This window comes from Neopelma chrysocephalum, unplaced genomic scaffold (genome assembly GCF_003984885.1).
Source record: "Neopelma chrysocephalum unplaced genomic scaffold, ASM398488v2 Primary Assembly neopelma1_366, whole genome shotgun sequence".
In the NCBI taxonomy this organism is placed as follows: Eukaryota; Metazoa; Chordata; class Aves; order Passeriformes; family Pipridae; genus Neopelma; species Neopelma chrysocephalum.
In genome coordinates, this window is record NW_020898030.1 from 312,796 (window position 1) to 327,322 (window position 14,527).

Consider the following 14,527-nt stretch of genomic DNA (forward strand, 5'->3'; position numbering starts at 1 on the left):
GGAATCACAAGTCTTAAGGAAGTGAATCATTCCTAAACAAACCCAGCAGCGCCTGCTGCCGTTGGCGGGGCTGAGCCAGGGGCTCAAAATGAGTGTGAAGGAAACGGCTGTTCCTGCTGTGAGTAGGGGAAGAGCAGCGATCAGGGAGTATTTCAGCTCCTCCTGACTTCAGTGAGAAGCTGAAGGAGATTGGAGACATGTTTTAATTTACTTGAGCGTGTCTTGGTTGGTAAGAAGGAGAGCAGTGATGGTGCCCTGCGGGGAGGTTCATGCGGGAAGGTTTCCCTGCCCTGCTGCTGAGCATCCTCAGCACGAAAAATGCAGGCTACGAGCAGTGATGAGACACAGACAGACCCGGAAACTTGTGGGTGTCAGAGAGCAGCAGGGCTTGATTTTGTGGCTGCTTTTTTGCCAGCAACAGCGATAAAAGGGCTCCAGCTGCAAGGGCGCTGTGGGACCCTGCACACAGCCCTCTTCAGAGGAACCATCCCACACAGGGGATGGTTCTCATGAGCAAAAATTGGGATTTTCTGAATGACAAAGAGCAGAAGCCCTGACGCCTTCCCAGGCAAAGCAGCCAACACGTGTCCATCAGGTGGGATAAATCTCCCTTTGACAAAGACATCATTACTCATTTTCCTGTTTAGGAAGCCAAGTATGGGAGTAAAAGGTCTCAGTTACATCTCAGGCCCAACCACAGAGCATCTGGGAGAGCTTTGGCTGGAGCAAGAGCCAGGAGTGACTGGGGAGACAGGGCTGGGGTTGCTCTGCAGGGACCCCCTGGCAGGGAATGAGTCCCCTCCCTGGGATGGTTCTGCCTTACACGAGGTCTGGACACCCCCCCTCCTCATGTCAGTCTCATTTCTGACCTAAGAACTCCCCTATCACCACCCCCAAAAATGAAGTCAAACCACTTCCCCTCCACCACTGCCAGAGAAGTGATTCCCAGCTGGGACGAGGCACCTCGGGGCACCTGCCCCAAAATATCCTCATCCAAGTGGTGATGACCTCAAAATATCCTCATCCAAGTGGTGATGACCTCAAAATATCCTCATCCAAGTGGTGATGAACACAAAATATCCTCATCCAAGCAGTGATGACCACGTTCCCAGGACTGTTTCCGAAGAAAAGAAGCACATCCCTCCATCATTCCATGTTCAATGTCCAACTCCCACCCTTGGCTCTATGCCCAACTCCCACCCTGCACCCACAGCAGCACCCACTGGGACAGCCCGGACCTCTGCCGTGCCAACAGCACCCAGAAAAACAGGAAAAGGCAGGAATATCCCATTCTTAACACATCCTCCAGCTCTGTAACACCCCCAGAGTCAAGCCAAGTACCCCATTCAGACTATGGGAGAGCAGGAGAGCAGTGATGGAGACAATTTATAGAATATTGCCCTGCCCACAGCACCCTATAGTTATAGAATCATGGAATGTTTTGGGTCATAAAGGACCTTAAAGGTCATCTATGACAAAGATAACCAGAAATCCCCTATTTCCCTGTGCCCACACCACTGCCCTTGCCGAGGCTGCTGGTGCTCTGAGCTCTCCTTCCCGATCCAGACAGCAAACTGAAGGGCTAAATAAGTTACTTTTGTATCCTTTTTGTCCATTTGCACTCCCATGTTTGCAGCCCACCCAGAGATCACTCGTCAAAGCATTTAAAAGGGGGGAAAACAAAGCCCTGCTTCCATCGGGCTGCGCTGGAGCCGCCGTGTGCTCTCACCAGGATTATGCATATTTTAAAAGCTTGGCAGGAGAGGGCTCCAAACTACACAATTAAAGAGATTTTACACAGAACGCTCTCCGTACACACCAGCCACTGCGAGAGACCCTTTCCCTGCGTTATCCCTGCAGGAAAGACCCCTCTGGAGCCGCTGACCCTGGATGGCTCCTTTCCCTCCGCTGGGGAAAGCACTTCTCTGCCCTTTGCCTTGTTTAATTGCCCATAAAGTGGGGATTAACAACAAAAACCGACCTCTTTTGTCAAGGGATAGAGCAGGAACAATTGCCTGGGAAGAAATTTAACCCTCCCGGAGGAAAGAGATACCTCCAGCCCTCGTCTGCGTCCACCAGCGCAGTGGGACAGCTACTGCTCTGCTCCTCGGCCACATCAAGCACCCAAAGGGCATCTATTGTGCTGGAGAACAACAGACCTTTTTAGAAGAGTTCAGGCCTGAACACATGCAGAAACAAGAGGGCAAAGAAACAGGAGAAAGAGGTGGCAGTGTCAAAGTACCAAGTGGAGGGGCCAGGGTTGGGGTTGTCGCATGTCCCCTGCAGCCCCCGGTACCAAGGATGTGTTTTGAGGTGGCATCAAGGGCTGAAATAGGGGAATAAAATACAGGCAAAGGCAAAGGGAAAGGGAAGGGAGCCTGTGAGAAGAGGAAGCAGGCTGTACAAGGCTCTAGAGCACCCAGTGCCTCTATACTGGGGGTTGGAACGAGATGATCTTTAAGGTCCTTTCCAACCCAAACCACTCTGGGATTCTATGATAAACTGAAAGCATCCATGGAGACCGCTCCAGCCTCCCAGGGCTGCATCCCTTGCTCCCATCCTGCAGTGCCAGCAGTGTAATTTGTCTCTAAGGTGACCAGAAGGACAGGGGAGGAGGAGGAGGACATTTCTGAGAGCATCCCTGGGGCCAAGATGGGGATTACCAGTGCTCCGGGGTCCCTGCTTCCCTGAGCTCACTGTCTGGGCACTGGGAAATGTCAGCCAGGAGTTGTGGTAATGCCCTTTCCTCCATTTAATGTAATAAGCTGAGGCTGGACGAGCCCTTTGCCTTGCAGACAGCAGGCAGCAGCTCTGCTCATACTAATCCCCTAATGCTGCCCCTCTAAGCACATTAGGAACAGTTGAGTCCAACACGCTGCGAAGGCTGAGGCTCATCTTTAACTCCCCAGGGACTGTAAAACACTCCCTGGTCCCCTAACAGGAGGCTCATGGCAAGAGAGAAGAGCCAGTTTAATAACAGCTGGTGTGGGAAGAGCAGTTTTTCAATGATCTCTCCAATTCCTCACACAACACGTGCAGCAGCCAGTCCCAGAGAAACCACCAGACCACGGAACAGAAAGTATTTGTAGTAGAATCACAGGATGGTTTGGGTTGGAAGGGATCTTAAAGACAATTCCACCCCCCTGCCACAGGCAGGAACATCTTCCACTATTCCAGGTGGCTCAGGTTGCTCAGTTTATCTCATTGAACCCACAAGACAGCAGAGAGGGAAGATGCTGAGAGACAAGAGCAGACCATCAAAAGGACACCCCCAGTTCTCCACTTACATTTTCTGGGTGCATCTAAAGAGCAGCAGTGATTTTATATTTTTCAGTGATACCATTCAGTACTGAAAAGTACTTTTTTCAAATGGAAAGAGGTGACATTTAGGTTGGATATATGGAAGAAATTCTTCCCTGGGAGGGTGGGGAGGCCCTGGCACAGGTTTCCCAGAGAAGCTGTGGCTGCCCTGGATCCCTGGAGGTGTCCAAGGCCAGGTTGGACGGGGCTTGGAGCAACCTGGGCTGGTGGAAGGTGTCCCTGCCCCTGGCAGGGGGTGGAACTGTATCTCTTAAGGTCCTTTCCAACCCAAACCATTTGATGATTCGACTGGAGAAAAACTGCCTTTTACTCCAGTGGGTGAAGTGGTTTCCTTGCCACCTCTCCCATCCAGCACCATTTACCATCAATCAAATCCATTTGAAACTATTCTGCCCCTACAGAATCAGGCAGGGAGGAGTCAGGAAAACAAATCAACAACCTGCAAGGTTTGTGCTTATTTTAGATGGCTGAGAAACTGAAATTGTTCTGTGCCGTTTCCAGGAGCACATGTGGTTTCCGTATCCTGAGCAGCTGCCACGAGGAGAACAGAGACAAAAAATTCATCTGCAAACTCTCCAAATGAGATGTTTCCACTCCTTTTAAACTCAAACCCTCCTTGTAGGAATACGCATTGTGGGAAAGCTTTAATAACAATAAAATTTAGTAACAATAAAAGTTAATAACAACAAAAAGGGAGAACTCATAGGCAGAAATGATATTTCAGCCTACTGGCAGCCTGGGCAAAAGGCAAGTCGGGGTGTTCCCAGTTATCCCAGACAAGGAATTCCAGTTCTCCTGGATAAGGGAGCTCAGGTTTGTAACTTGCTGTAATGCTCCAGAGCATCTTCCTAATAAAGATCATTTGTCTGACCCTCAGCTGATGAAAACTACAGAAGCTCCAATAAAACCATCACACACCAGGAGCCAAGGAGCTGCTGTGATGTTTTTCTTGGGGCTAAGGGAGAGTGTTACAAACTGTCCAGATCCCTTAAAATCGGGATAAAGTCCCAGTTAAACTCTGATTTTGGCATGGCTGGCATCTCTCAGGACAAACCCCCCTCTCCACACCCTTGGGAAAGGTGTGACTTGCACAGGTTGGGGCCAGAACTCTCTCTTCTGAACACCTATGCCGTGTGCTACCCCAAAGGAATTTGGCTTTCTTTAACCCAAAATCCTGAGCAAAACTGAGGAGAGTCAGAGCCAAGGTCCTCAAGGCTGAGCAGCTTGGAGCTGGAAGCATTAAACCACTGAAAACCACCTTTTTAGCACAGAATTGAAGAAATCCAGCTGCAGAGAAGCAGCAGAGATTCTCTTCTACCACTGAAAAGTAAAGTGAACAGCAAATATAATCAGAGGAGCTATAGGAAGTGATCCCACTTTATCTAACATGTATAAAAATACCCAAGAGCAGCAGGATAGGCTGGAAAATAAAAGTAAGCAGTGGAAAGCATGGGGTTTGTCCCCCCAAAAAGCAACATTCCTTTATGACCCCATTAAACTGTGTCCCGTGCGAAGCTCACCTGATCCCTTCAGATGTCCCGTGGCCCCTGGTGCACACGTGAAGATGAAGGTGGTGAGTTTTCCCTGGTGGGGTTTTTGGTTATTTTTCAATCCTGCTCTCTCCTGTCCCCCTTGTCTCCCAAAGCTGCTGAGGTTTCCCAGCCGAGCTTCCCGCTCAGGACCGTTTCCCACTGGGTTTGGAGTCATTCTTGGTGGAGCAGGATGAACCTCCATCCCCAAATTTCCCTGCCAAAGGAGCTCCTCAGCAAGGGACAGGTGGATTTGGAGGTGTTTATTGCCTGGGGGGGCCTTGTGGGGCACAGGGGACGTGGCCCAGGAAGGGGGTGTGAAGCCACGATGTCCTGCGGGATGGCAGGGCTGGAACCATCTGGAAAAAGGTTTTTTTGCAGGAAGAGCGAGGACCAAGGGGGATGGGAGCAGGGATGCCATGACAACCTTTTGGGGTTTCCCAGGAAACCAGGGTCGCCATGGCAACTGCATCACTCCTGGTTGGAATCAGTGACTTCCGCTGGAAGGCGTGTTCACCGCTTTAATCTTCTTGTGATAAGCGGCTGCATCTCTCCCAAAAGCATTGCAAAAAAAAGGAGGAAACGTCCCTTTGTCTCTGGCTGGGTGGGTTGGAGGCTGCCCAGAGATGATCCTGCATTCCCTGGTCCACACAGGCATCTCTCCCGGCTCCTGAAACCATTGCATTGTGCCTTTCCCTGCCCTCCTCCCCACACGCAGACCCTCTGCACAGATCAAATTGGATGGAATAATTCCATCACGTTCCACGGGAAGGGAACTAAGAACAAAAAACAAGGGCTCTGGGTTGGGGTTTTTTTCTATTTAAATCAGCATTGATTGCACTCCGTCTCTGACCAGATTAGAATTTCATAAACAATCTAATGGGGGGAAAAAATAGAATCTGTGATGTGCCCGTAATGGCACATCACAGGATTCAATATAAAGCATTGTTTAACGATGTGGTAACAGAGACTCTCTGCAAAATTAAACGGTTATTTCCTCCCAACCCCCTCCCAGTACTCTCGGCTACATGTTTTCCTCATTCCCCCACCCAACCCGGGGTTGTTAATCCAACAACTGAGCTTATGTGACGGAAGGGAAATCGGCTACAGGCTGCCTTCAGGGAAAGGGGGAGGAAATTCAGGAGCAAAGCGAGAGGATCCCCAAAACCCCACAAAGCAAAGCTGCCTTGCAACACGTTGCAGAACAAACATCTGTTTCGACAGTGAGTGTGGTTTGTCTTCATCTTCCTTGTCTTGTTACCCTTTAGCCGTCCTCTTCTTTGGAGAATTTTAAATCCTTTTATTTTTGGATCTTTAGAAAGGAAGGATCTAAAAAAAAAAAGTATCAAAACGAGGGCACACACAGACCGACGATGGTGCATGTTCCACACAACACCGACACACAGTCACTTTGCATTATTATTGTTATTATTATTATCGGTATCATTTTACCGCATCCTCGGGTTTTTGTTGCTGTTTGTTTGGTCTGGGATTTTTTTTAAACATCCGTGAAGATCTTTTTGATGTTCACACAGTTGGGATTGTTTGTGGTTGTGCAGTTGCCTGCTTTGAAGGCAGCCTGTTTGAATGCGCTGTGGTTGATCCCCCCTTCCTCGATGACCATATATTCGGACTTGCTGAGGGTGGAATTGCTGCGAGCCTTCTTCATCTCCTCGCTGGATGAGAGGTGCTGGCAGCTCCCAACGTGCATGTACTGGGCTTGTTCCTCACCTTCTGTCTCTCGATGGTAGAAATAATTGAAATTGGAGACTATCACAGGCACGGGGAGGGCGATGGTCAGCACCCCCGCAATGGCACAGAGAGACCCCACGATCTTGCCCCCAATGGTGATGGGATGCATGTCCCCGTAGCCCACCGTGGTCATGGTCACCACGGCCCACCAGAAGGCATCGGGGATGCTACTGAAACCCGAGCTGGGGTCATCGGCTTCCGCAAAGTAAACGGCGCTGGAGAAGAGGATGACGCCGATGAAGAGGAAGAAGATGAGCAGGCCCAGCTCCCGCATGCTGGCCTTGAGGGTCTGCCCCAGGATCTGCAGCCCCTTGGAGTGCCGGGAGAGCTTGAAGATGCGGAAAACCCGAACCAAGCGGATGACTCGGAGGATGGCCAAGGACATGGCTTGCTGGCCATTGCCTTGCCTCTCTGCCAGCTCAGTGCCCAGAGTGATGAAGTAGGGAATGATGGCCACAATGTCAATGATGTTCATGATGTTCTTGGAGAAGGTGGCCTTGCTGGGGCAGGCAAAGAAACGGACCAGCAGCTCGAAGGAGAACCAGATGATGCACAAAGTCTCCACCACAAAGAAAGGGTCAGTGAAGGATGACACCATGGAAGCGGCCGAGGACGAGGAGTTGGTGAAGACTTCAGGTGGGAGTGGGCCACCGCCCGTCCCAAAGGTCCCCCCAGTTCCCTCATAGTCGTGGTCATCCCTGAATTCAGGCAGGGTCTCCAGACAGAAGATGACAATAGAGATAAGGATGACCAGGACAGAGACGATGGCAATGCCTCGGGCCGGCCCAGAGCTCTCAGGGTACTCGAAGAGGAGCCACACTTGGCGCTGAAACTCCTTGTCGGGAAGCGGCCGCTGCTCCTCCCGAATGAAACCCTCGTCCTCCCGGAACTTCTCCATGGCCTCCTCCCCGAGCTGGTAGAAGCGGATCTCCTCGGAGAAGATGTCGATGGGGACATTGACGGGCCGCCGGATGCGCCCACCCGACTGGTAGTAGTAGAGGATGGCATCGAAGCTGGGGCGGTTCCGGTCGAAGAAATACTCGTTGCGCAGGGGGTCGAAGTAGCGCATCCTCTTCCGTGGGTCCCCCAGCAGCGTCTCGGGGAACTGTGCCAGCGTCTTCAGCTGGGTCTCAAACCGCAGCCCCGAGATGTTGATCACCACCCGCTCGCAGCACTCGTGCTCCCCACCGCCCGCGGGCTGCCCGGCGGGCGGGGCCGGGGCCGGGGGCTGCTCGTAGCGCTCCCCTCCGAGCAGCGCGGGAGGAGGCTGCGGTTCTTCCAGCAAAGGGTCTCCTCCGCCGCCTTCCACCACGGTCATGCTGCCTTCCTCCCCTTCTTCACCCTCCTCCTCCTCCTGCTCGGGGCCGGGCTGGGGGGCGGCGGGGGGCTCGGTGTAGCCCAGGTTGTGGTGGCTGCTGGTCGAGCCGCCCCGCGGGTGCCGACCGGCGGAGGAGGCAGCGGGCGAGTAGAGCAAGCTCCGGCGCTCGTCCATAAAGGTGTGGGGCGGAAGGGGAAGGGGGGGGGGGCGGGAGGATCGGAGAGGCGGCAGCTGAAGCCTCTTCTTCCTCCTCTTCCTCCTCCTCCGGGCGGAGAGGGAGAAACAGCCGGTCAACTCCTCCGGCGGCTGCCGCTGCTCTGAAGAGCTGAGGCTCTTCTCAAAAAATCCGCCCCCAGCCCTAGCACCGCCTCACTCAGTCACCGCTCCCGGAGACACCCACCAGCCCCCCGGCCCTGCCCCGCAGCCCCCCGCCAGCTGCGGACAGCCCCTCCCCTGGCCCTGCCTGGGGGACCCCCATCCATCCCCCAGACAGCGCCGAGGGGCTTCCCAGTCTCCTGCGAGAGCATCCTTTGATGCTCAGCGGGTTGCAAGTAGGGAGAGGGTTTTGGGGTTTTTTTTTAGTTTTTTTTCTGGCAGAACCGCTGCCTAGAAAGAGTTTTTCTGCCCTTCACTATGTGAAATGCGATTTTTATTCTGTATTTTGGGGGTTGCCTGTTGGTTTTCAGCCACGGTTTCACGCGGTGGCAGGGCTGTGGGCAGGGGAAAGCCGACAGCGCGGCCAGAGACAACAGTTGGTTTGAATCAGCGTCTGGGTTAGGCTGGGGATTGTTTTTTCTGTCTAGGAGAGCCTGTGCATATGTATGTGCACACACGTGTGTGTGTGCATGTGCTCCTCGTCAAAATAAACAGAGAAGCAAAGCTGAGCCAGCCCTCGACCAGGGAGGTTTCAGGCTGGACCCAAATCTGTCTTTCAGACTTTCCAGCAAGAAAACCAAAACCCTTCAGTTTGGTTTTTTTTTCTTTCTCCCTTCAGTTGATCTTATGCAAATAGTTCAATTCTGGGCAAAAGGGACTTTTTCAGGTGAAAAACCTCCTCTGCAGGAACTCAGCGCTGGAAAACACTCTGTCTGCAGGAGATGTGGATCAGGGACAACCTCTGATCTCTGCACCCCCATCAACCCCCCCTCCAATTTTCACAACTCACCCCAACAGCAGAAGCACTTCAATCCCCAATCATGTGATAAGTGGGGTTTATGCAATTCAGAGAACTCCTGGCTTAGGAAAGAATCATGGAATGCTTTGGGTTGGAAGGGACTTTATATCTCATCTCATTCTACACCCGAGCCATGGGCAGGAGCACCTTCCACTGGACCAAGAGCTCAACCATGAGGGCTGGGGGGAAGTGAGAAGGGAGACCACTTTCCCTTCCGGAGCCAGATGGGTGGTCCCACCATGATGAAGTTTAAAACCCCTCCACCATCCCCACTTGAGCTCATCTTCCTGGTTGTTTTTAACCAGCACAGCCTCCAGAAGATAAGGAGAACAAAAGATGAAAAGATTAAACTTATTTATACTTTAAATCAGAAACAAGCTGTACAAAATACACAAATCTGGGTGGGGGAGGAACAACAGTAAATATTGGTGTAAGAGCTGAGTCTGAGCTCTAAATGGCAGATGAAGAGTGTGGATGGAGTCTGAGTGAGCCGAGTCCACCTTCTTCTTTGCTGACAGAGTGGAAAACACCCTCTGCCACCAGAAATCAAGGAGGATTCCCACAGGAATGAGCCCCAGCAAGGTGTGGATGAAAAGGTGGACATTGACTCACAACTCCACGCAGGGACACTCATCTCTAGGTCATGTCACCTTGCCCCAGACTTGGACACAAGTCCCTTGTCACCATCTCCATCCATGGCTTTAAGCCCCACTTTTAAGACCTGTTTTCCTTGAGGGTCCAGATCTCCTGGGATGAGGGTATTGAAGCACTGGATCCCCAGTGCTGCTTCCCCATCATTCCTACAGCAGTTCATAGTGTTAATCACCAACGTGCTCCCAGTAAGAGCATCCACCCCTCCTTTCCAACCCACAGCATCTTCCAGCCATCCCAAACCCCAGAGAAAGCAGAAAGCAAAGCCCTGGAACACCATTAACCCTTGAGCTCCCCTTGTTGCTTGCAGGTTGAGAAAAATTCCTGGCAGAAGTTCCCATCCAAGTTTGAGGCTTTATTTTCACAAACATGAAATAACCATCATCCCCTCACCACAGTCGTGTGTAGCAGTTAAAAACTTGTCTGGCTCATCCTTTTTCCCTGCTCTGATTTCTGCCAATAAATCAGTGTCCTCTGGTCTAAGGCAAACAAACGAGGCTGCTTCAAACCATAAACATTTATTGAGGACACAATGCTGGAGGCAACAAGGTGTAACTTCCATAGTTGCCATAATTTACTCTGAATCTGTCAGGGGCAAACTCATCAGGAGTTAATGATGGAGCCACAGACCTTTGGGATGCTTCGAGGAAAATATTTCCCTTGAAACCAGAAGGATTAAACCCTTACCCCACACAGACATTAACCCTTGAACTCCTGCAGCTTTGGTCGCTGGCTCAGAGGATTTCTCCAGGGGCTGGTGGCCCCAGGCGTGGTGTGTCCTCCTGGCCCTGTTTACTCCTCGGCTGCTTCCCTGTAATCCTATCAAAGCCAATTAAGCTGTACCAGGCAGCAACATAGCTGCAGGCAGAGGGAAGCCAGAGGGACAGATCACCTCCTCTCCAGCCGTATCCCCTCAGCTCCTGCCTTCTCCTGGGGTTTCCAGCCCAGGTTTGGATCATCATCAGGGATGCAGCAACAGCATCACCTCCTCCCTGAGCCTCCACCAGTTCCCCAGAGGGATTTGCATCCAGGAACTGCAGCAAGCCCAAAATTTATCAGGCAGCAACAGAGGTGGTCTAGGTCAAGTCCCAAATCCTGGATTTCTGAGCACAGGGGCAGGAGAAGGGACATCTCTGTGGTGTCTAACCCAGACAGAGCTTTCCTGTGAGCTCAGAGCTCAGAGCAGCATCAAACCTGCTCCTCAAGGCTATGGTTTGCTGTCTAATGCGAGACGTCTCAGACTTCCCTCTGCAAATTTCCCTCTGCTTTTTCATCCATCTCCTCTGCTGCATCTGGTCTCCACAAATTTGATTTTATTCCTAATGTCCATTTAAGAAATCCCCCTGTGCAATTACCTACGGGCTGCCCTGGAACAGCAGACGCAGCTTCTATGAAGAAGCAGAGCAAGGATCGCTCTTTTCCTCCCTTAATGCCCTTCTCAGGGCTGATTTTCAAGCAGAGGGGACACATATCTTGCCTCTTTGCACAGCCAGACCCAGACCATGAGGGAATCCACCCAGCATCAGGGGAACACTGGCTGCACAAATCATCTCAGGATGTTCACCACCAGCCTCGGGGCTGCCCTATCATCCTTCTTTCACCTTGAAATGTTCCTTCCCGCTTGATGAATCCCAACATCTCCCAGGCAGCTTTTTGGGGTTGTTTTTCACCCACCAAACCCCCCTTTGTCCCCTGTTAGCACCAGCAGCTGGGCAGAGAGTGGGAGCCCAGCTGTGGCAATGAGCAGGATCTCAACCACCCTCCCCTCCCTCCCATTTCAGTGGGAACTCTGCCTCTATTGATAAATCTGGGACAAATCTGCTCATCTTTATTTCGGAGGATCAGAAACCTTTCAGCACAAACAGGGTTACAATAATACCTTAATGCACTGCAAATGTATTGTCTCTCCTCCCACAGCAAAGCCTCAACTGCTTCATTAAGGCAGAGAAGTATTAACTCCCTGGCAAGGTTTCCCATCTCATCTCATCTGGGAAACATGAGCCCAACCTCTGCTGCTCATAACACTGATAAATGTTACAGATAAGAGCTCGAGGTTGTCACTGGGATCACTAATCACAGCCTGAACCCTTTGCAGGCAGGACTGCAGAGACTGTTGGCATCAGCAGGTACAGGATCAACCTGACTTTTCAACATTAACTTGGATCAATCATGAAATCAAAGAATCGTGGACTTGTTCAGGTTGGAGCTGAGTCCAACTGTTTACCCAGCACTGCCAAGGCCACCACTAACCCACGTCCCCAAGTGCCTTTTAAATGCCTCCAGGGATGGTGACTCCACCCCTGCCTGAGCAGCCTGTGCCAGGGCCTGACCATCCTTTTGGTCAATAAATTTTCCCTACTGCCCAACCTGAACCCCCCCCCGGCACAACTTGAGGCTGTTTCCTCTTGTCCTGTCACCCAGCAATTGGGGAATAAGTTGAACAACAAACCTTCTGGCTCCAGACTGGCCAGTCCTGCCATTCTCACCTTCTGCCTCACAGAGACAGGAGGTGGGAGCATCCCTATGGTCCCTGAGGCTCACACCCTTCCACAAGAACTGTGATGTACCCCAAGATGGGGTCACTGACCCCATTTCCAGAGATCATGAACCCCATTTCATCTTCCTGGAGCCACAAAAGCATCCCATGAGTGTTACCCCTTCGGGATAAGACACGTTCTCCACCAACGCCATCCAGGGAGGCAGCAGGAGGGATGAGGAATGAATCTTGATTTCCCAGGATGGATTTAGTGCTCTAACTCTGGAGCACATAATCCCTATTCCTGTCTCTGTCTTAGTCAGACTCTGAGGATAGCTCAGTCGTGGAGTGAATCCTTCAATCCCTCTGTGCCTCAGTTTCTCATTTGTACATTAAGGGAGTATCTCTCGCCTCCCACCTGAAGTCTATTTAAATCCTACACCAGAAGCTTCTTGTTGTGCTCACAGTGGCAGAAAATAAGACACTGAAATTTGGAAGAGGGAGGAAAATCCAGTGCTGTCTAAATCCTTGGTTTGCTCAGCCCTCAGCACAGGTGAAGAGCATCACTGGGAGCTCTGTAGGGATAACTGATGCCTCTTTAACAGGACATTTGGCACCAGGCACAGCAGGACAAACACCCTGGGAGTCTCTCTGACTGCTGCAGCCCAGCTACTGAAGGCAGAACATCTTCAGAGAACAGTCATTGCTGCAAATAGAGGGGGGAAGTAAAAATTGAAACTGATAACCCAAAATAACTGAGCATGGACAAGAGCTATTTTTCATGGGTTTTTTTCCTCACAAAGCTGTGGATTGAGCAAGAGCCTTTCTTGGCCTGCAAGGAACAAGTTTTGTGGGCAAAAAAGATCAGCCAAGCGACTCTGTTGGCTTTAACAGAGCTAAATCCCATCCAACCTGTGGGAATCTGTGGGTTACAACTCGGGATAGAGTCAGACCTATTTTTTTTAATATCCTAAAAACGTGATTAACCGGGTGGCATTATGATGGCTAAACAATGTTAATGCCAATTCAGCTGTAATGGGGATCACATTCCAAGGCCTCCACAATGACAGCAAATGATACCTCCAGACGTCCTCCACAGCTCCTGTTGCACGCCATTATTTGATCATTAAGATCTAAGATTACATTGACAAAGCAATTTAACCACAAATCCTGGGGAAAGGCAGGTCAGCATTCCGTTGTCCACAGGAGAAGAAGATGACCTGAGCTTCTGTGAGGGGAGGAGGAAAACCAGGGAACATGTCAGGGATTAGGGGTGAAGCTGGAAGAGCATCAGTGTTAATCCAGACGCAGCCTCAGTGTAAAGATGTGAAAACCCCAATTTCTGGCAGCAAAAAGCCTGGTGTGGGCTAGGGGGGACTGTTTGGCCCCTGAATAATTTATTCATTTCTGGTTGTGGTTGGTGACAGTCACCTTGTGAGGTGGCACAAACCTACACAACCTCCCTAAGCCGAGCAAGTCAAAATGACATCCCCTGGCAGGGAAAACTCTTGGAATCCCTTACAACCAAACCCAGCAACTGTTACCTGTCTAAATGAATGTGCTCGAAGCAGTTTGCCCTAAAACACGGGCTCTGACTCTTCACAACAGTATTTTAAGCTGAATTTTCAGAGGATGCTTAAGATACCCAGTCTGAATTGGTGCTCAACTCCAGCTGCACTAACAACCCTGGTTTTAAGAAAAATGGTTTTGCTTTCCATAGAAACACCAGAGAATCTGTAAGTCACTGCTGTGCCACAAAGCACCCCTTGTGCAGGCTCAAGTGTTTATTTTTAAAACGTGCCCTCTTCACCTTTCTCCACTCTTTAGCCAGTTATATCCAGAAAAATAAATTGGATCAGAGAAATGAAGGAATTTTTCCTGTGTTCGGCAGCTGTGATGGAACCAGTCTTGACCCTCCTCTGCCCAGCACCAGGCACCAGAGCCTCCCAGGAACTGGATCCACGAGAGCTGGGCAAGGAGGAGATGGATGGAGGGCACTGAGCTGTCTCACCCGAGCACGGGATCCCTGTGACAGCCCCTGGGTCAGCTGACAAACTGTCAAGGATTTTCAAACTGTGTGTTTTTTCTCTTGGATTTTTCCACCTTTCCCCAATCCTCCTGATTTTTGTTGTGGCTTTTCATTTGCTCGTTCAGTGAACATTGTGTCAGAGAGGAGGGAAATGGAATTGGAGGTTGCAGGAGTTTGATTGACACAGCCCAGGGGAAAATAAAGAGGGCTGAGGCACTGCCAGCATATTGTGTTCAAGTGGGACACGATGTCCATCAGTGACATGTCCAGGGTGTTG

General features: G+C 51.0%; 1 protein-coding gene across 2 annotated transcripts in view; it reads right to left on the reverse strand.

Moving 5' to 3' along the window:
* LOC113978913 (potassium voltage-gated channel subfamily A member 3-like) overlaps nt 1-8,223 on the reverse strand; it is an 18,960-nt gene extending 10,737 nt beyond the window's left edge. For both annotated transcript variants that reach the window (XM_027706241.1, XM_027706240.1), the window contains exon 1: nt 4,842-8,223. In XM_027706241.1, the coding sequence (XP_027562042.1) occupies nt 6,349-8,094 (1,746 nt within the window). In that variant the 5' untranslated portion in view covers nt 8,095-8,223 and the 3' untranslated portion in view covers nt 4,842-6,348. The remainder of the gene's footprint in view (nt 1-4,841) is intronic.
* Between the last annotated feature and the right edge of the window lie 6,304 nt (nt 8,224-14,527).